The sequence below is a fragment of the Lepidochelys kempii genome, chromosome 7 (genome assembly GCF_965140265.1).
Source record: "Lepidochelys kempii isolate rLepKem1 chromosome 7, rLepKem1.hap2, whole genome shotgun sequence".
Classification (NCBI taxonomy): Eukaryota; Metazoa; Chordata; order Testudines; family Cheloniidae; genus Lepidochelys; species Lepidochelys kempii.
Genome location: NC_133262.1, coordinates 76,737,088 through 76,757,223, shown reverse-complemented (window position 1 = coordinate 76,757,223; position 20,136 = coordinate 76,737,088). Strand labels below are relative to the sequence as shown.

Sequence of the window (20,136 nt, the reverse complement as noted above, 5' to 3'; positions counted from 1 at the left end):
AGAGCCCAAAGGGATGTACTCACCATTTTTATAATGCTTGCCTCATAAAGAACAGCTTGATTTGTGCTTCCATGAGGCTTCATTTTCAGATACAATCTTTTTACAGTCATTTGGAATTTTCCTATGCCAGTTTAGGTATGCACTGTCACTTTTTAACTCCACATGCTGATAATGTTAAGTCGTGCTTATTAGCACCTGCTGCTATGTTGTGGTCAAGCATAGATAGTTATTGTATCTGAGCTTCTTCCTCTATTCTTCTTTCTAGGTACCTATTTGCCATTAAGTGTTTTGAGGACTACACTTAAGAAGGAATAATCAATTGCACAAATACAATATGAGAAAAGATTGCCTAGGCAGGAATAGTGCAGACAAGGATCAGGGGTTTATAGTGGATCACAAGCTAAACATGGGCCAACAGTGTAATGCTGCTGCAAAAAAAGCGAACATGGTTCTGGGATGTATTAGCAAAAGTGTTGTAAGCAAGTAATTCTTCTCCTCTACTCAGCACTCAGGCCTCAACTGGAGAATTATGCCCAGGTCTGGGAACCACACTTCAGAAAAGATGTGGACAAGTTGGAGAAAGTCCAGAGGAGAGCAACAAAAATGATTAAAGGTCTAGAAAATGCGACCTATGAGGAAGGATAGAAAAAATTGGGTTTGTTTAGTCTGGAGAAGAGAAGACTGAGGGAGAACATAAGAGTCTTCAGTTACATAAAAGGTTGCTATAAAGAGGAGGGTGATAAGTTGTTCTCCTTAACCACTGAGGCCAGGACAAGAAGCAATGGGCTTAAATTGCAGCAAGGGAGGCTTAGGTTGGACATTGACAAACTTTCTAGCTTTCAGGGTCATTAAGCACTGAAAGAAATTACCTAGGGATGTTGGGGAATCTCCATCATCAGAGGTTTTTTAAGAACAGGTTAGAACAGACATCGGATAGCGATGATCTAGATAATGCTTGGTCCTGCCTCAGTGCAGGGGACTGGACTAGATGACCTATTGCGATCCCTTCTCATCCTACATTTCTATTTCTGTTTTATTTCTCCCCTACTGGCTTAGAGGAGTGGGCATTTTTTTTATCTCAAAAATGGTTCCAGTGTGCTATGCTAGTACATTTCAAAGTTACGTCAAATTCAGAATTTGTCTTGATAACTATTTACCTAAAGCTGTATTGTGATCCTTTTTAATATTTTGGACTTGATCCTTCCATTTAATTTGGTATTTTGAATTTTGCCTTTAAACAATGTGTTAATGATGAGTCTGTGAGAGGACTTCTTGATATCCGCAAAAGCGTCTAAAAAACGTATACATGTTCAACATGATTTCAATATTTGTTCTGCAGAGGCCTTCACCACGAAGAAGTAACAGCCCTGACAAATTTAAACGTCCCACTCCTCCTCCTTCTCCAAACACGCAGACCCCAGTCCAGCCTCCACCTCCACCACCACCACCTGTGCAGCCTACAGTCCAATCAACAGCATCGCAGTCAGCCACTTTTCAGCATTCAGTGCATCCCTCTTCTCAGCCTTAGTGCATGTGCTCAGCAGTCTGTATTCAGAGTTGGACTCATAAGATGGAGCGGTTTACTAAACGCCAAAGGCTTACCTGGCATATTTGGATTTGACTTACTTGCACTGAGGTTATATAGGCTTCACTGTTAATTGTGTTGTAAACATTTGTCTAAAAATGCAGCCAGTGTTGTGGGTCTACAACACTAACTTAACAAAATTTTCCATCAGTGTTTACTTGAACTACATGTATGTCCATTCTCTGGCTGGAACATTTGCTACTCTCTTTGGTAATACGGCATTATGTCGTTTTGCTTGGCTCCAAAGCTTCATTTTCCTGGCTTTTAGGTTTGTAAAATTAAAGGGATATCTTTTTATATTCTTTTCATGACAATTTGCATAAAATTACAGGCATGATGGGCTATATTATAAATTCCTAAATATTAACAGTGTTTACCAAGCATATGGTAAATCAGCACTACATTTCAGTAATCTGAAGATACAGCTTTTAGTGCAAAAGTGAAAGTCAGACATGTTAATCAGTGCCCTAGACTATATTGTATCACCTAATAAATAAGCTTAATACAGGTTCAGTATTCAACACACATGACACATTAATACTTTTTCCTATTTTAAAAAATAAAACCAAAACCTCAAATGTATGGTGCAGTCTGAAGTTAAATGTGGGTAATCTAACTTGTCAAAGTATATGGAATGTACAAGTCATGACCTTAAGATTTGATTGTCTAATTTATCATTTACGTTAACTTGTAAGCTGTCCATACTGTGTGTTCTGTCACAGTGAACTTCTATAAGTGTGGTCCTGCCAGCAAGTTACTGGTGGCTGATTAAAGTGTGCTTTGATTTCTGCTGCAGAAGGCAATGTGATTGTAGAGAACAGCTGATTTTTTTTTCTTGTTGAAATATATTAATTGTGATTTCCCCTAAAACAAAGTTTGAACAACTATTTTAAATGTTCAAAAGACTATTAGAGAATATGGTATAAGATGAATATTATAGGAATATATTGGCATAACAGCCAAAAATGTTGTATTGCTTGGTAGAAACAAAACAGAGTACAGAGAAAGTAGCACAACATGGCACTAATGAATGCTTATTTAGCAGCCTAAGCCGGTACAATGTATAAAGAAATGTATTCTGAATACATTCTTTCCATTCATTTAGCACAAATAAATTGTTTGGTTTCACTTTGCAGTGGAACAGAGTGTCACTTTTTTCTTTGATACTAGCATCTTACCTAGTTTTATTTTTAAGTTCTCATTGGCTAGGTTTATATAATACTGATATTTTTAAGTGGTTTACCTCCTATATTTGTATATGTGGGCCAAGGAAAAAATTACTAGAAAATGTGTATTTGAGAATATGTATCTGGTTCTAAGGAGAACAGAACATTACCTTATTTGTTTGCAAAAGCTTTTTGACACGCCTGACACTTCATTGAGCGCGTTCTTAAGAAGAAAAAATAGAAATTTGGATATTTACTAACACTTCTACATACATTTACATATTTGCCATTCAACAACTATGTAAGAATTGCAGAGTGAAAATGGTAATCAATGATAGTATTCAAAATATCAGGTAGAAATGTTTTAAAATGTTCAGTTAAGGTCAAAGCAAAAGTGGAATTTCTTCAATATAGCTATGTAGTTTCAGATCTTAAAAAGAGTTTAGAAAAATGTGTGTGTATAAATAGTATGTTACACTGGTTAAGCCAACATGAGATCAAGTGCATTATTAAATTCCACTAGTTAGGTTGTACCTTTCTGGTAAAATGACACCGTCAAGGCTGTGACAGGCCTAAAATCTGACCTATGCTCCTATCTGGAATTTTTCAACTTTTTCTTTTTCTAACCACCTTTTCAACCTCCTCCCTTCCGATCATGAAGCTCAGTAAACTGCTTGTATACAAATTGTCTGGCATAGAACATGCTCCCTGTTTTAAGTCTCAGTTGTGAGCGTTTTATTAAATAGAACTTCTGAAGCAGTTGCAGGATTGTATTGGAAAAATTACAGGAAGTCAAAAGTTACATTCCTGATGGGACTAGTGGCACAATAGGGTCAATATGTAGATTTCACATAGTTTGTGTTTTTTGTAAATATAACAAATAGGAAAAAATATATATTCTTACAAATAAGATTCCTGCTTATGTAAATCTCTGACTATTTAAAACATAGTGCCCACCTTTCTAAAGTGCTTTGAGATTCTTGGACAAAAGGTACTCTCTAAGTGCAAGCTAGCACTGGTGGTAGTGTAAAAACTGGCTAAAGAATAAGAGGTGTGTGGTAGAGTTGCTTTAATATCTTCAGAAAAATTAAAATAACCTAGCATAATTTAAATTTGAAGCTCGGTCTAAAATTGAAATTCTGTAATCCAAGGTTTGAGCGTTGCTATAAGATATCACATAGTGAACTCTCCCTCATTACTGTGAGATTTGTTACCAGTTGAAAGCAAAGAACTGACAAATGAATACTGAATGCTGAAAATGTAACAAGGCACTGAAGTGGCCTTAACTAGCTAATAAGGTTGAACAAACATTCTCTTGAAGACAGAAGTGTGAACTTTTGTTTGTAGATTTTTTGAATAAGATAAGGAATTGTGCACATCCTTCTAATAAACATCAATGGATTTTCAGTTTTGCTTGTGAATTATAGTCTTCCATAATTCTGCAACTATGGATTTACCAGACTACTACAGAATCTTCTGTGGACTAGAGAAATTCACTTTAAAAATAAGAGCCAACTTGACATGAGTCCTTACATGCTTGGTTTCTTATTTTATCCAGTATACATTCAGGTGGGCTTTTATCTTCATCAGTGGTAATATTTGCCAGTTGCACACTGCATGGCAACTAGTTGAGTAGCATGGTGAAATAGGTTTCAGAGTGACAGCTGTGTTAGTCTGTATTCGCAAAAAGAAAAGGAGTACTTATGGCACCTTAGAGACTAACCAATTTATTTGAGCATAAGCTTTCGTGAGCTACAGCTCACTTCATCGGATGCATACTGTGGAAACTGCAGAAGACATTATATACACAGAGAGCATGAAACAATACCTCCTCCCATCCCACTCTCCTGCTGGTAATAGCTTATCTAAAGTGATCACTCTCCTTACAATGTGTATGATAATCAAGGTGGGCCATTTCCAGCACAAATCAAGGTTTTCTCACCCCCCCTCCAAAAACCACACACACAAACTCACTCTCCTGCTGGTAATAGCTTATCCAAAGTGACCACTCTCCCTACAATGTGCATGATAATCAAGGTGGGCCATTTCCAGCACAAATCCAGGTTTTCTCATCTCTCTCCCCCCCCCCCCCCCCACACACACACAAACTCACTCTCCTGCTGGTAATAGCTCATCCAAACTGACCACTCTCCTTACAATGTGTATGATTATCAAGGTGTGCCATTTCCAGCCCAAATCCAGGCCAACTGTGCCCACATATCTATTCAGGGGACACCATCACAGGGCCTAATAACATCAGCCACACTATCAGAGGCTTGTTCACCTGCACATCCACCAATGTGATATATGCCATCATGTGCCAGCAATGCTCCTCTGCCATGTACATTGGTCAAACTGGACAGTCTCTACGTAAAAGAATAAATGGACACAAATCAGATGTCCAGAATTATAACATTCATAAACCAGTCGGAGAACACTTCAATCTCTCTGGTCATGCAATTACAGACATGAAGGTCGCTATCTTACAACAAAAAAACTTCAAATCCAGACTCCAGCGAGAAACTGCTGAATTGGAATTCATTTGCAAATTGGATACTATTAATTCAGGCTTAAATAGAGACTGGGAGTGGGCTAAGTCATTATGCAAGGTAGCCTATTTCCCCTTGTTTTTTCCTACCCCCCGCCCCCTCAGATGTTCTGGTTAAACTTGGATTTATGCTGGAAATGGCCCACCTTGATAATCATACACATTGTAAGGAGAGTGGTCAGTTTGGATGAGCTATTACCAGCAGGAGAGTGAGTTTGTGTGGGGGGGGAAGGGGGGGTGAGAAAACCTGGATTTGTGCTGGAAATGGCCCACCTTGATTGTCATACACATTGTAAGGAGAGTGATCACTTTAGATAAGCTATTACCAGCAGGAGAGTGGGGTGGGAGGAGGTATTGTTTCATGGTCTCTGTGTATATAATGTCTTCTGCAGTTTCCACAGTATGCATCCGATGAAGTGAGCTGTAGCTCACGAAAGCTTATGCTCAAATAAATCGGTTAGTCTCTAAGGTGCCACAAGTCCTCCTTTTCTTTATGGTGAAATAGACAACCCAAGATGCTGCCATGTTTGGAGGCAGTGGATTGTTCTAAGGGCATGTCTTCACTAGCACCGTTAAAGCGCCACGGTAGCGATTTAACATGGCTTGTGTAGTTGCGGCATAGCGTTGGGAAAGAGCTCTCCCAGCACTATAACAAAAACACCTCCACAAGGGGAATAGCTGCCAGCATTAGGACCACGGCTCCCAGCACTGGGGCACTGTCTACAGTGGCGCGCTACAGCGCTGAAACTTGCATCGCTGAGGGGGGAGTGTTTTTTCACACCCCTTAGTGAGAAAGTTGCAGCGCTGTAAAGTGCCAGTGTAGACAAGCCCTTAGTTGTAACATTCCTTGGACAATACCCTGCCATAGGACTCGTGCCTAACCAGAAGGTCACAGAAGCACTTTTCAGTAGTAATTAGCATTTAGGATGTGTGCACAATCCCCTCAAGCTCAGCAGTTAAGGGTATAAAAAGCCCTCCTACTTCAACTATCCACCAGTTGCTCTCTTTCCATTGCAGGAATGGTCACCAAACCATCCCCCCCCCCCAACCCGCAAGATAAGCAAGTGCCATTCCATTCTTTGGCAGCTAAATCTTAGGGGAGTTTGGTTCAGGCATGGGAATATCGAAGTAGTCTCTGATATTCATCTTTCCTGGGATTTATTCTGTGTTTACAGGATCAGTAGTTCTTAATTATATAAAATCATTCTCTTGGGAGGAGAAGGTGGGACAGTTCTCAGAGGCACGTCTTCCTTAGCTAAGGTTGTGTTGACTGCTTCCTCCCCTTCTCTGAATGACATTATAGTCTTTCAAAACTTGGTGGTCAGAGGAACAGCTGTGGTTTGTGATTCTCTTTGCAGCTTTGCCCAGGAAGCTGCACAAGCATTTTGACATCCTAGAGTTCCATGAGCGAGAGAATAATTCTTAATGTCAGTAAGAATGTTTCAGCTCCCTAAAGAGGTCTGAATCCACTCTGACTCTATTTCAGTCACAGGGAAACTCAATTTCTTATACAAGCTCTTCAAATTATTTTTCCAGTATTTTTCCAAATAAGAAATATGGAGCTGGAAATGTAATTGACCCTTGGTCAGTTCAGATGACTGGACATCTTAGGAAGACAGGTTTATGCCCCTGTGCTCTGTCTTTTGCAGCTGCCAATTATCAGTCTGTTTATACATTTCCAAGTGTTTTTGCTTTTTTGCCTCTTTGCCCCCGTACATTCCTGAGGACAAAAAAGAAATACCTGGATTCATTCATGGAAATGAAGGTGTTGTCCAGACACTGCTTCAGCTATGGCTAGCAGCCCGGAAGTAGTGTCCAAGATACCCAAGGAAGACCGGTCTGTTAGAAGGATGAAAATCACAAAGTTCACAGCCAGCTCTTTTGGGCTTGAATCACCCTGTTGTCAGCAGCAAATCTGTATTTTGATTTCATATATAAATTACAGCAGTCTTCTTCAGAAGCTGTCTGCCAGCAAAGCATGAAATAATCTGGAAGATATTTCCATACCTACCAAAGAAAGCGAAGATCTGCCCCCTCAGCTATAGGTATTGCTGCTGCACCTGTACAAATTTAGAGAATGCATCAGAGGAATGTGATAAGTCTTGGAATTTGCAGATCCTAATTCTTCCTGTACTGCTCCACCCTTTGAGGACTCTTCCTGGTTTGAGACATGGGAAACAGTTTATTTTGACCTTTTGAGTTTGGGGACAATTGTCCAGGGAAGAAATGGTGGCCTCTGTCCTGTTTTGGACCTAAGGATAAACAATTTTTGTATGCCTGCTCTAGGGAGTATAATTCCTGTTCTCAACCCCCTGAGGATTTGGGTCAGGGCTCTCGACCTTTGAGCTGTCTACTTCTACATCTTGCAAAGGCACAGGAAATGGCTCTGGTTCATGGGGACAAAAATTGAGTGTAAATGTGAGGTTATACACCTACATGTCGAGCTATTAATTGCTATTTGGACAGAACAAAGTAATTTAGAAAGATGAACAAACAGTGGCCTTAAATTTAAAGGTTACCTCCAGCTCAAGGGCTGAGAGAGTATACATCCAATCCTATTATGAAATACCTGATGATCTTGCTTCTGAATGTCTTGTATCAGCAGTGTGCCCTCCTAGAAGATCTGGAGGGCTTCAAGTGCATCAAGAATTGATGCTGGTTGGGGGAAGACAGTACTTCAGTCACTGTTCAACTAGTGCGGGTATTTAGCCTGATGTTAAAGCTAATCTCCACATGGAGAAGGGGGAGGGGGCTACTTACAGTAATTTGTGATTTGAATGTATATTGCCTTCATCAGGATCTTCCCTCTTTGCCTTGGACTCTCACTCCAAATAGGGTTTCTGAAGGTAGAGAAGAAGGGGGAGATGTTTAGAGGGCAGGGTGGAATGTGGGGCTTGAGAATTATGCATGTCCTTTCACTGACCCCTATTGCTCTGAGAGAGGTTCTGTGGATAGGCACAAGACTCCTAGAGCATGGCTCTGTGTAGGCAAAACATTCGAAGAGCAAGAGTTACTGTTAAATAATCCTTTCCTCTCAAACTGTTCAGCTTCATGTATTTTTTTACATACACATGACAGATTTAAACTCATGTTTCTGACGTTGGGATCTTTGATAACAAAAGAAGCTGCCCTGAACCCCCTTATTTTCTTTTAACCAGCCTTTCCACATCAGCATTGGAAACCATGTCCACCTAGCGGTGAGCAAGCTCTCTTGCCATATAAACATTTATTTAAACAGACACGTGTGTTTGCTAGTATTGAAACCTGAACTGTCCAGGCCTCAAGTGTGTGACTGTCCATCTTCAGTATGGTAACTGTTCCACAGATAATGGAATCCAAGCTTTTCGATGAGGAAGAAAGTATCACCAGGCAGATCTAGAGCCATATCCTCTTGCAGAAATATTGCAGGTTCCCTGAATGCCTGACAGAATCGGAGCAGACCTCAGTGAACCTTTCTGCACCTCGATGTTCCAATGTCAAGAGTTCTTGAATGATCTAGTCATTGTGTTGGAGAAGATGGACATCTCCACATGGAGCTTCCAGGCCACATGGTGTCTGGGATCCCTTTGTTGAATTACCCCAGTGTCTCCCTGACCCCAGCTGAGTGAGGCTGTTTGTGGGATAGCCTGCTTAGAAGTCCCTAGATAGATGAAGGTTTGTTAAACTAAGTGCAGATTTGCTGGATAAAAACCAAGGCAGTGACTGAGTATTGTTTTTCCTGACATGGACTGGAGTTTGCTAATCACTAATGGAAAGGTATAAGATCTCAGACACTTTGGGAAAGGCTTTAGCAGTTTACTTGCTCTTCCTTCCCATATTATTAGCTGCGTCATTGCTTTGTTTCTTTATTCTCAAGGGGTGGGGGTGGGGGCGGGGGCGGGGGCATGTAAGGTGGATAGTCAAGCTCATCCGTGCCTTCATTCAGACTTGCACTAAACACTCCTTTTTTTTTGTGCTTCCTGGTACTGGAAATGTCCCCTCAGCCTCCTCTTAATCGTTTTGGCCAGAAAGTGTTCATAATGTGTGCGGTGCATTTAAATCCTCAGATGGAAATTATTATGTACTCTAAGTGCAAAGTATTCTTTGTTCTAAATTAGGAATCCAAGCTTTCTTGGGTAGGCAGTTAGAATTACCAAGGTTTTCAAACTTCTTAGTGAGTATATTTTCATGTTACTTGTCAGAACATATTCCTGGGTAATTTTAAAACCACCCATTCACTTATGTTTTGTACAGTGAATTTTTTTCAGCAGATTTTAATGAGCTAGAACTGTCATACCAGTTTTTTTTAAATGATTTTTTTTCTTTCCAAAACAAGTGTTAGCCATGACAACATATTAAAGAATTAAATTTGTTAAAACTTACTGCATTCCTCAAACTATTAAGCAACTCAAAGATTATTATGACTGTTGTCCTGAATGTTTAATCATGGACTATTTGAATGGTGTTAGTTCTTAAAGATAATTAAGGATTTTCAAGTTGTTTCATATTTGGAAAAGACATGAATATTTGTTTTTAAACACTTCCCTTTAAACTTCCCTTTAGAAAGTGCTGTGTATTAGCTTTGTATAACCTATATTGTTTTCCAAACTATGCACTGAACCCTGCTCTTGCTGAAATCAGTGGGAGTTTTGCCTTTGATGTGAGTGAGAGCAGGATTGATGGCTAAAGGTTCAATTCTGCAAATTCATTTCTGAGGGGATAATATATGAGTAATGAAAACTTGCATGAGTAAAGATTTCAGGTTGAGCTCATGCAGTCTTTATTGCTGTCACAGTTCCATGGGCACCCAAGGGTGAAACCCTGGCCCACTGAAGTCAATGGCAAAACTCCCGCTGCACTGCACCCAATTTTAAAGGGTCAGAAAAAGACTGCAGAGCACCTGTATATTTGAAAGTTAGCTCAGCTCAGATCTAACTTAGCAGTGGCCCAGGGTCAGCACTTTTGATATACAAGCCTGATATAGGTTGCTGCTCTCAGTAGGCACATTTCATATGCAAACTGGTTTTGACTTTCTTCTATCTTTTGGAGGGGAAAAAAAAGTACAGAAGAAAAACTAAATAAAAACAAGGGAGCATGAATCTCTCTTGATGCTGTCTCCAGTGTTAGCAGAGAGCAAGTAGGCCCAGGCAAGAACCTGCATAAACTGCCGCAGCATTTCACCTTCTGAACTTTGACATTCAGAATTGTGATGATTGTCCCCAGAGCCAAAGTAGGAGGAGAAAGTGGATTTAAAGTTTCTCCCTTCATGTTCAAAAACCACATTTATACAGCACTTTGGCTTAAATAATTCAACATATTGTTTTGTTTTTATGAATAATTAATTAAAATTGTTAGAATGTACCAAAGTAATGACCAGAAACAAACTAGGGGAAATATAAAATGACTAAATTTATTTGCATTATTTAAACATGATCTGAGACATGGAAAATTCAGCTTAGTGTATAATTCTGCCTTGTGTTGTACTTGTCCTTCTTCCACCAATAAAATAAATGAAAACAAACAAAATACTACAAGTCTCAGAAGCCAGCCCTAAGTTGTTAGTCAGGTTGGGTAACATCTTCCTCTCCAAGTAGCCCCACCGACTTCAGTGGGGCTGTGCACGTACTTCAGCCTTACTCATTATGTCTTAAGGGGAATCTGAACCTGGCTGTGTTGCCTGAAGCTCTAAAATTCTGGCTCCCATTCCATAGGTACAAGTACAGGGCAATTGCAGTGAATGCTGGCAATCTTTTTCATACCAGCCCAAAGCAGCACTGCCTATCTTACTCCCAAGAGTCACAAAGGCACAGAGAACATAGCTGCTACTCATGTCGTGGAGCTGCCCAGGCCCATATGCTACTAGCCTGCTTGCTCCAATGGCGCCAGCCAAGCTCATCACTGAATGGCATGAGAAAGTTTCCTATCATGGAGGAAGAAATCGGACTGCCATATCTAGAGAACTTCAGGAGAGGATTGCAGAGTATCTCCATGAAAGTTACATCGAGATCTCTCAGGAGGACAAAAGGGACATCCCTCTGTGCATAAACAAAGTGCTCCGCACGCCCCACCCCCAGCCCAACAGGGAAATGAAAAACAGATGCCAACTCTACTGCTGTTTGTTGTGCCTCTTCCCCCACACAGGACACCGAATCGATGTGGATCGTGTAACCAGACTGCCACAGCACTGTTCAAGAATTTATTTTAAATTTACCTCCTACCTTTTTATTTTCTCACAATATACTGGCAAATCAATGAAAAGTCAGTACTTTTGCCTTATTCACTTGGGGATGGGCCAAGCACCAACTTTAAATGGGGGCAGGGGAGGAGAGAGGAAAGAGAAGCAAATAAAAAATTGTAAGGAAAAATCCATTCCCTCACTCACCCGAGCTCCTGTCCCCTTCATCAACGGGCTCATCTGTGCTCACCTAGAGGGACTGGCTAGATTCTTGCTGTGGTTCAAACAGGTCCTGGTTCATGGCACACACTGCCACACACCTCTTCCTCCCTCCTTTCCTGCTGCTCCTTGCTGTTCAAAGCAAGGGTGTCCATCTTGGTCTCTTCTGAGGTATCCACAATGGCCTTGTAGGGTTGATAGGGTCATTGCTAAGTATGGCATGCAGTCCCTTTCCTTCTGATATCCCTGGTGAAGTTCTGTCACTTTACCATGGCACTGCTGCTGATCTCTGCTGTACCCCTTTGCCTACGTCCCCCGTGCAATCTGCTGATAGATGTCAGTGCTGCTACAGCTGGTCTGTAGCTGTGCTTGCATAGCCTGTTCGCACTGCAGGCCCAGGAAATCCAATACCTCCTCTCTACTCTGGGCAGAATCGTGTCAAGTAGCTGTACATGTGGAGCCATGGTCGGTTGGACACAAACAACAAAGGTAAACTTCTAGGTGTGCCTGCCAAGGTGGACAACCAGGAAAGGACACTGCCAAAAAATAGGTGGGGTTTTCAAAGGGTGGGGGTGGGGGGCTTCTAGTTTCTGTGACCGCCCTGGGCAGTGGCATTTAAACTTGTGAACGGAGAGGGGAATGAGGTCTTGTGGGACAGTTGCTGGAGGACTGTTAGGGTTGACACAGAGTGTGCAGTGTGTACGCTTGCACTATGTTGACCACAGAAGAATGAACAGGTCTCTATATTGTTTGTGGAGGTAGTTTTACTGCATCGCCCTAATGGGATGTGTTTACTGGCCGGAGACGCATCCATAAATAGGCTGACGCAAGGCAATTTATGTTGACCTAACTTTGTAGTGCAGATCAGGCTCAGGGCATTGGATCAGAATTATGCACCGCGTTTTGGAAGGCTAGATCAGTTGATCAGCAGATGAGATTATTTTGCTCTAGCCTTTTAATAATGATTTCTATGTTAAGAAATAATAGGTTAAAAAAAGGTATTAATTCAAATATAAGTGTAAACTGTACAGAAACAAAAATGAGCTATACCTGTACAGCAATTTAACTCCACCGCCCCTCCCCCCCGCCACACCACACATACTTATTACAATTTATTTGATTATTTATTTGGTAACCTTTTTTAATTTGGCTGATCATTTTAGACACAAGTTTCAGCACTATTTGTGTTTTGTCAACTGCCAGTTTCTATTAATCTTTTATCAACAATGCTTCCCATGTTTATATGAATAATTCATGTGTTTTATTTTTACCAAATAAGGTACATAAGTCTCCTGGTAAGTAAATTCTTAGTTTGCGTGTAAGACAAGTACCTAACACGTAGAAGAGGACAAACTAAAGGAATGTGCCAGCACTGACTTCAAAGGATTGTTGGTTATGGTAGGTCACATAATAATTTTTGTTTATTTAGTTTGTCGCAGACCAAAAAGGGATTATGGCCCATTGTCATAGTATATGTATTAGTTCATCATTAACTCCTACATAATTATACCGCTTCTTAATTGGCCAAATTTATCCCCATTCACTTTTGTGGGTTTATGTCAGGGATGAATCTCACTCAGTGAGTCTATTATTCATCCTGCTAGGACTCTCCTGTGTTCCATAAGACAAAACTGGAGTCATTCATGCAACTATACCCTTCCTCACCCACACCTTGATCTTTGGATGAAATGGGTCTTGGATTTGAATCACTCCTGTTTTTGATTTTGCAATATTAAGGCCTAATCACTAAGACAATGCACAGTGTTCAAACCACCACCCCTCCCACGTTACCTTTCTCTGAGTCTGTACAAATGTAGTTGCATAATTCCTAATTTCATAAGAATGGCCATACTGGGTCAGACCAAAGGTCCATCCAGCCCAGCATACTGTTCCCTGACAGTGGCCAATGCTAAGTGCCCCAGAGGAAATGAACAGAACAGGTAATCATCAAGTGATCCATCCCATCATACATTCCAACCTCTGGCAAGCAGAGGCTAGGGACACCATCCCTGCCTATCCTGGCTAATAGCCATTGGTGGACCTATCCTCCATGAACTTATCTAATTCTTTTTTGAACCCTGTTATAGTCTTGGCCTTCACAACATCATCTGGCAAGGAGTTCCACAGGTTGACTGTCTTGTATGAAACATACTTCCTTTTGTTTGTTTTAAACCTGCTGTCTATTAATTTCATTTGGTGACCCCTCGTTCTTGTGTTATGAGAAGGAGTAAATAACGCTTTTTTATTTACTTTCCCCACACAGTCATGATTTTATAGACCTCTATCATATTCCCCCCCCCCTTAGTTATCTCTGTTCTAAAGTCCCAGTCTTACTAATCTCTCCTCATATGGAAACTGTTCCATAACCCTACTCATTTTTGTTGCCCTTTTCTGAACTGTTTCCAATTCCAATATATCTTTTTCGAGATGGGGTGAGCACATCTGCACACAGTATTCAAGATGTGGGCCACAAGCTAAATATGAGTCACCAGTGTAATGCTGTTGCCAAAAAAAAGCAAACATCATTCTGGGATGTATTAGCAGGAGTGTTGTAAGCAAGACACAAGAAGTAATTCTTCTGCTCTCCTCTGCTCTGATTAGGCCTCAACTGTAGTATTGTGTCCAGTTCTGGGCGCCACATTTCATAAAGGATGTGGACAAATTGGAGAGAGTCCAGAGAAGAGCAACAAAAATGATTAAAGTCTAGAAAGCATGATCTATGAGGGAAGATTGAAAAATTGGGTTTGTTTAGTCTGGAAAAGAGAAGATTGAGAGAGACATAAGTTTTCAAGTATGTAAAAGGTTGTTACAAGGAAGAGGAAGAAAAATTGTTTTTCTTAACCTCTGAGGCTAGGACAAGAAGCAATGGGCTTAAATTGCAGCAAGGGTGGTTTAGGCTGGACAAATAGGAAAAAATTCCTACCTGTCAGGGTGGTTAAGCACTGGAATAAATTGCCTAGGGAGGTTTTGGAATCTCCATCACTGGAGATTTTTAAGAGCAACTTAAACAAACGCCTGTCAGGAATGGTCTAGACTCTAGATAATTAGTCCTGCCATGAGTGCAGGGGCTGGACTAGATGACCTCTCGAGGTCCCTTTCAGTTCTATGATTCTATGTGGGCATATGATATTTTCTGTCTTAGTATCTATCCCTTTCTTAATGATTCCTACGTTCTGTTTGCTTTTTTGACTGCTGCTGCACATTTAGTGGATATTTTCAGAGAACTATCCACAATGACTCCAAGATCTCTATTTTGAGTGGTAACAGCTAATTTAGGCCCCATTATTTTATATGTATAGTTGGGATTATTTTTTCCAATGTGCATTATTTTGCATTTATCAACATTGAATTTCATCTGCCATTGTATTGCCCAGTCACCCAGTTTTGTGAGATCCTTTTGTAGTTCTTCGCAGTCTGCCTGGGACTTAATTATCTTGAGTAGTTTTGTATCATCTGCAAATTTTGCCACCTCACTGTTTACCCCTTTTTACCAGATCATTTATGAATATGTTGCATTGGACTGGTCCCAGTACAGGCCCCTGGGGGACACCACTATTTACTTCTCTCCATTCTGAAAACTGACCATTTATTCCTACCCTTTGTTTCCTATCTTTTAACCAGTTACTAATCCGTGAGAGGACCTTTCCTCTTACCCCATGACAGCCTGCTTTGCTTAAGAGCCTTTGGGGAGGGACCTTGTCAAAGGCTTTCTGAAAATCTAAGTATACTATATCCACTGGATCCCCCTTGTCAATATGGTTGTTGACCCCCTCAAAGAATTCTAGTAGATTGGTGAGGCATGATTTCCCTTTACAAAAAACATTCTTCCCCAACAAATTATGTTCATCTATGTGTCTGACAGTTTTGTTCTTTACTATAGTTTCAACCAGTCTGCCTGGTACTGAAGTCAGGCTTACCTATGGAGCCCTTTTTAAAAATTGGCATCAGATTAGCTATCCTTCAGTCATTTGGTACAGAAGCTGATTTAAATGATAGGTTACAAACTACAGTTATTATTTCTGCAATTTCACATTTGAGTTCCTTCAGAACTCTTGGGTGAATACCATCTGGTTTTCGTGATGTATTACTGTTTAGTTTATCAGTTTGTTCCAAAACTTCCTCTAATGATGCCTCGATCTGGGACAGTTCCTCAGATTTGTCACCTAAAAAGGATGGCTCAGGTTTGGGAATCTCCCTCATATCCTCAGCCATGAAAACCGATGCAAAGAAGTAATTTAGTTTCTCCGCAATGGCCTTATTGTCCTTGAGTGCTCCTTTAGCATGTAGATCATCCAGTGGCTCCACTGTTTGTTTAGCAGGCATCCTGCTTCTGATGTACTTTAAAAAAAAATTGCTATTACTTTTTGAATCTTTGGCTAGCTGTTCTTCAAATTCTTTTTTGACCTTCCTACTTACATTTTTACACTTCATTTGCCAGAGTTTATGCTCATTTCTATTTTTCTGACTAGGATTTAACTTCCACTTTTTAAAGGATGCCTTTTTGACTCTCACTGCTTCTTTTATTTTGTTGTTTAGCCACGGTGGTACTTTTTTGGTTCTCTTACTATGTTTTTTAATTTGGGGTATACCTTTAAGTTGAGCCTCTTCTATGGTGTCTTTAAAAAGTTTACATGCAGCTTGCAGGGATTTTACTTTTGGCACTGTACCTTTTAATTTGTGTTTAACTTAACTTCCTCATTTTAGTGTAGTCCCCCTTTCTGAAATTAAATGCTTCAGTGTTGGGCCACTGTGGTGTTTTCCCTCCCACAGGGATGTTAAATTTAATTATATTATGGTCACTAGTACCAAGCAATCTAGCTATATTAATCCCTTGGACCAGATCCCGTGCTCCACTTAAGACTTAATCAAGAATTGCCTCTCCTCTTATGGGTTCCAGGACTAGCTGCTCCAAGAAGCAGTCATTTAAGGTGTCAAGAAACTTTATCTCTGCATCCTGTCCTGAGGTAACATGTACCCAGTCAATATAGGGATAGTTGAAATCCACCATTATTATTGAGGTTTTTTTATTTTTATAGCCTCTCTAATCTTCCTGAGCATTTCACAGTCACTGTCACCATCCTGGTTAGGTGATCGCTAATATATCCCTACTCAAATATAGATTCCTATATCTCCAAATCTGTGGCTGTTCCCTAGTTTTTATAGATTCTACCTCACATTTTTATCATCCAGTGCATATTCCACCCAGATGGGTTTTTAAATGTATCAGTTTTTACTCTGAGAAGAGCTAAAATGTAAGTGTTCCAGGTGTGGAACCTTTATTTTTGCTGGGGTTTCCAAATGGGATGGGAATTATGATAATTTTAAATGGAAAGTAACATGCAAGATCACGTTGCTGTTTAAATGCCAAATAGAGCTGAAAGTAATGTCATTCAATCTAATAAGATTGAATAATTTAGGCTCTATGAAATGGAAGACACACTACATCATAAGTTAGCTGATTAGCAATTCACAATTACTATTTGTCCATAAAACATTTTAACCAAGTATAAATTTTGGATGTTCCAGTAATGTGTATTAACAGCAAGTTATATGTAAATACAGCTCAATATGTTAACTTGAGTTGAAAGTTCTTCTACACTGAGAGCAATAGTCAGTGTTGCGATGAAAGAGTTCTGGACAGAGGTAAGGATTTTGCATATGACCTCTGGCAATAAAGTGGTAATAAATGCTGAGACTAGGAAAATAGAAATGATTATTTCACTGATATTTGTGTACATTTTAATTAGCATTGCGTACTCTTTTGGGGGGAGTTTTTTAATAAATATATGCCTGGGTTAATGCGTGATTGTAGGGTTGGCTCTACACCTAATTCCTGCACTGAGAATGACATTGCATTTTATCTAACTGGGTTATTGGTGTAGAAAATCACTGATAATTTTTGTGTAAAAAGGTTAGCAAACAATAATCCTCCTTAGTACATGGAGATCACAACCAGCTTGTGAGTAGTATGTTTGTTTGCCTTCCTAACCTAAGTGGTATCCGTTTGAAAGTGTTTGGGACTTGTCTAAGCATAAAGGGGGAAAAAGAATTGAACACAAAGGTACCAGTAAGGAGGGGAGTTTGGGTAGAACAAAAGGAGGTGGATGAAGAAATTGGAGTAGAGCAGAAAACGGGGTCAAAGCTGTGCAATATCTTGGCAGAGAAGATCAGAAGTTTAACCAGGCTGTGGAAGGCCAAGGCAAAGAGGAAATGAGGAGTGACTAGGAGTACTGCAGTACGTTTTTATAAAATGCAGTGTTCAAAAGTTTAAAGCAAAGACGTACTCTTAAAATGCTCAGTTAAAGTTCCCAGAATAAAAAACAAGATTTGAATAAACTGTATATTTTTATTTTGGGGGATATTACAATAATGAAAAAGAAAATGTTTCTTAAATTAGTTTAAGGTAAGCAGTTATAGCCAGAGCTGTTTGGGAGACTGAGCAAGTACTTTCACATTCTGAGGAGATAGTGCAGTGTGTGGTCTTGGCACAACGCAACTTTCAAAAATCCTATTTCAATTCTCACTTCCAGGATATCCTGTTTAATCAGTGAATGGTTATCACACAACAAACAGGAGGAGTTTGGCCTCACACTTGCCCTTCTCAAGCTGTAATAGATTTGCAGGGCAGGGGGGTGATAGCTTTTTTTTCCCCAGGAAAGGATTAAACCGCTTTCTCAGTCCCTTTCGTAAGAGTCTCTTGTCGCTGAGCAGAACTGCAGCATCAGATGAGTTCATTTTTGTTCCTCTAGCATCAAGTGTATAGGTTTTTTAATTGCCTTATGCCAGTCATTTGTATTTATCTGATAAATAAACAACCTGGAAATAGTCTTTAATATTCTGACACTGATTCTTGCAAAAGTTATTTGGCCTGTACTTACTATTTAAGTTTCTACCCATCCTTTAAGGAAACGGCTTAACTAAGTTTCTACACTGTGGTCACATGGTTCAGGGAGCACCCAGTGACGTGGAGAGAGGGTCGTTTGCATGGTGCTGGCTCTCCTGCCTGTCTCCAGCTGGTAAATAGCACTCAAATAGGGTAATTAATGCTTTCCTGCTATGACTTTTCCATGTAAGCAATTGCTGCTATTGCCACAGGGATGCTATATGATTGTGAGTGGGAAGGGAGGTGGACCACAAGACAGTCTCTCTCTCAAGATGAGGTCCGTCCTTGCCTGTTTGGATACAATTTAGTTAAATAAGAGAGAGGAAAGCTAACTGTTAATCCTTGATAGCCTAGTAAAATGAAAAAATTATCCTCACTCTACAGAGATCTCCAGGAAAGCAATGCTTTCCCCTCCTGCCTTTCATTGACAAATGTGTACTGTTAAAATTCAGAGTGGTAGCCGTGTTAGTCTGTATCAGCAAAAAGAACGAGGAGTACTTGCGGCACCTTAAAGACTAACAAATTTATTTGAGCATAAGCTTTCGTGGGCTAAAGCCCACTTCATCAGATGCATGCAGAACACAATGCCACCCACAGCCTCAAAAACAACTCTGACATCATAATCAAAAAGGCTGACAAAGGAGGTGCTGTCGTCATCATGAATAGGTCAGAATATGAACGAGAGGCTGCCAATCACCTCTCTAACACCACATTCTACAGGCCATTACCCTCTGATCCCACTGAGGGTTATCAAAAGAAACTACATCATCTGCTCAAGAAACTCCCTGAAGAAACACAAGAACAAATCTGCACAGACACACCCCTGGAACCCTGACCTGGGGTGTATTCTATCTGCTACCCAAGATCCATAAACCTGGAAATCCTGGACGACCCATCATCTCAGGCATTGGCACCCTGACAGCAGGATTGTCTGGCTACATAGACTCTCTCCTCAGGCCCTACGCTATCCTAGCTATTTTTGAGACACCGCTGACTTCTGCTACAATCCTTTGGTGATCTGCCAGAAAACACCATCCTGGCCACTATGGATATAGAAGTCCTCTACACCAACGTTCCACAAAAAGATAGACTACAAGCCGTCAGGAACAGTATCTCCGATCATGTCACGGCAAACCTGGTGGCTGAACTTTGTGACTTTGTCTTCACCCATAACTATTTCACGTTTGGGGACAATGTACACCTTCAAGTCAGCGGCACTGCTATGGGTACCCGCATGGCCCCACAGTATGCCAACATTTTTATGGTTGACTTAGAACAACGCTTCCTCAGCTCTCGTCCCGTAACGCCCCTACTCTACTTGCGCTACACTGATGACATCATCATCTGGACCCATGGAAAAGAAGCCCTTGAGGAATTCCACCATGATTTCAACGATTTCCATCCCACCATCAACCTCAGCCTGGACCAGTCCACACAAGAGATCCATTTCCTGGACACTACAGTGCTAATAAGCGATGGTCACATAAACACCACCCTATACTGGAAACCTACTGACCGCTATACTTACGTACATGCCTCCAGCTTTCATCCAGACCACACCATACAATCCATTGTCTACAG

The 20,136-nt window shown here is 40.5% G+C and overlaps 1 protein-coding gene and 1 long non-coding RNA gene across 7 annotated transcripts in view; one reads left to right on the top strand and one right to left on the bottom strand.

Annotated features, from left to right (window-relative positions):
• The window catches only part of CCDC6 (coiled-coil domain containing 6), a 63,744-nt gene extending 61,018 nt beyond the window's left edge, over window positions 1-2,726 (top strand). The window contains exon 9 of the mRNA XM_073353393.1: window positions 1,340-2,726. Coding sequence (XP_073209494.1) covers window positions 1,340-1,528 — 189 coding nt within the window. The 3' untranslated portion in view covers window positions 1,529-2,726. The remainder of the gene's footprint in view (window positions 1-1,339) is intronic.
• LOC140914770 (uncharacterized) overlaps window positions 1-20,136 on the bottom strand; it is a 75,777-nt gene that overhangs the window by 35,552 nt on the left and 20,089 nt on the right. For 5 of the 6 annotated variants that reach the window (XR_012159980.1, XR_012159982.1, XR_012159977.1 and 2 more), the window contains 4 exons: window positions 8,060-8,139; window positions 7,869-7,954; window positions 7,311-7,359; window positions 7,041-7,138 (listed from right to left, as the gene is read on the bottom strand). This is a non-coding gene — a long non-coding RNA (uncharacterized lncRNA). Of the gene's footprint in view, window positions 1-7,040; window positions 7,139-7,310; window positions 7,360-7,868; window positions 7,955-8,059; window positions 8,140-11,660; window positions 12,163-20,136 lie in introns of those variants that run through there. The other variant, XR_012159979.1, reaches the window with a different exon arrangement.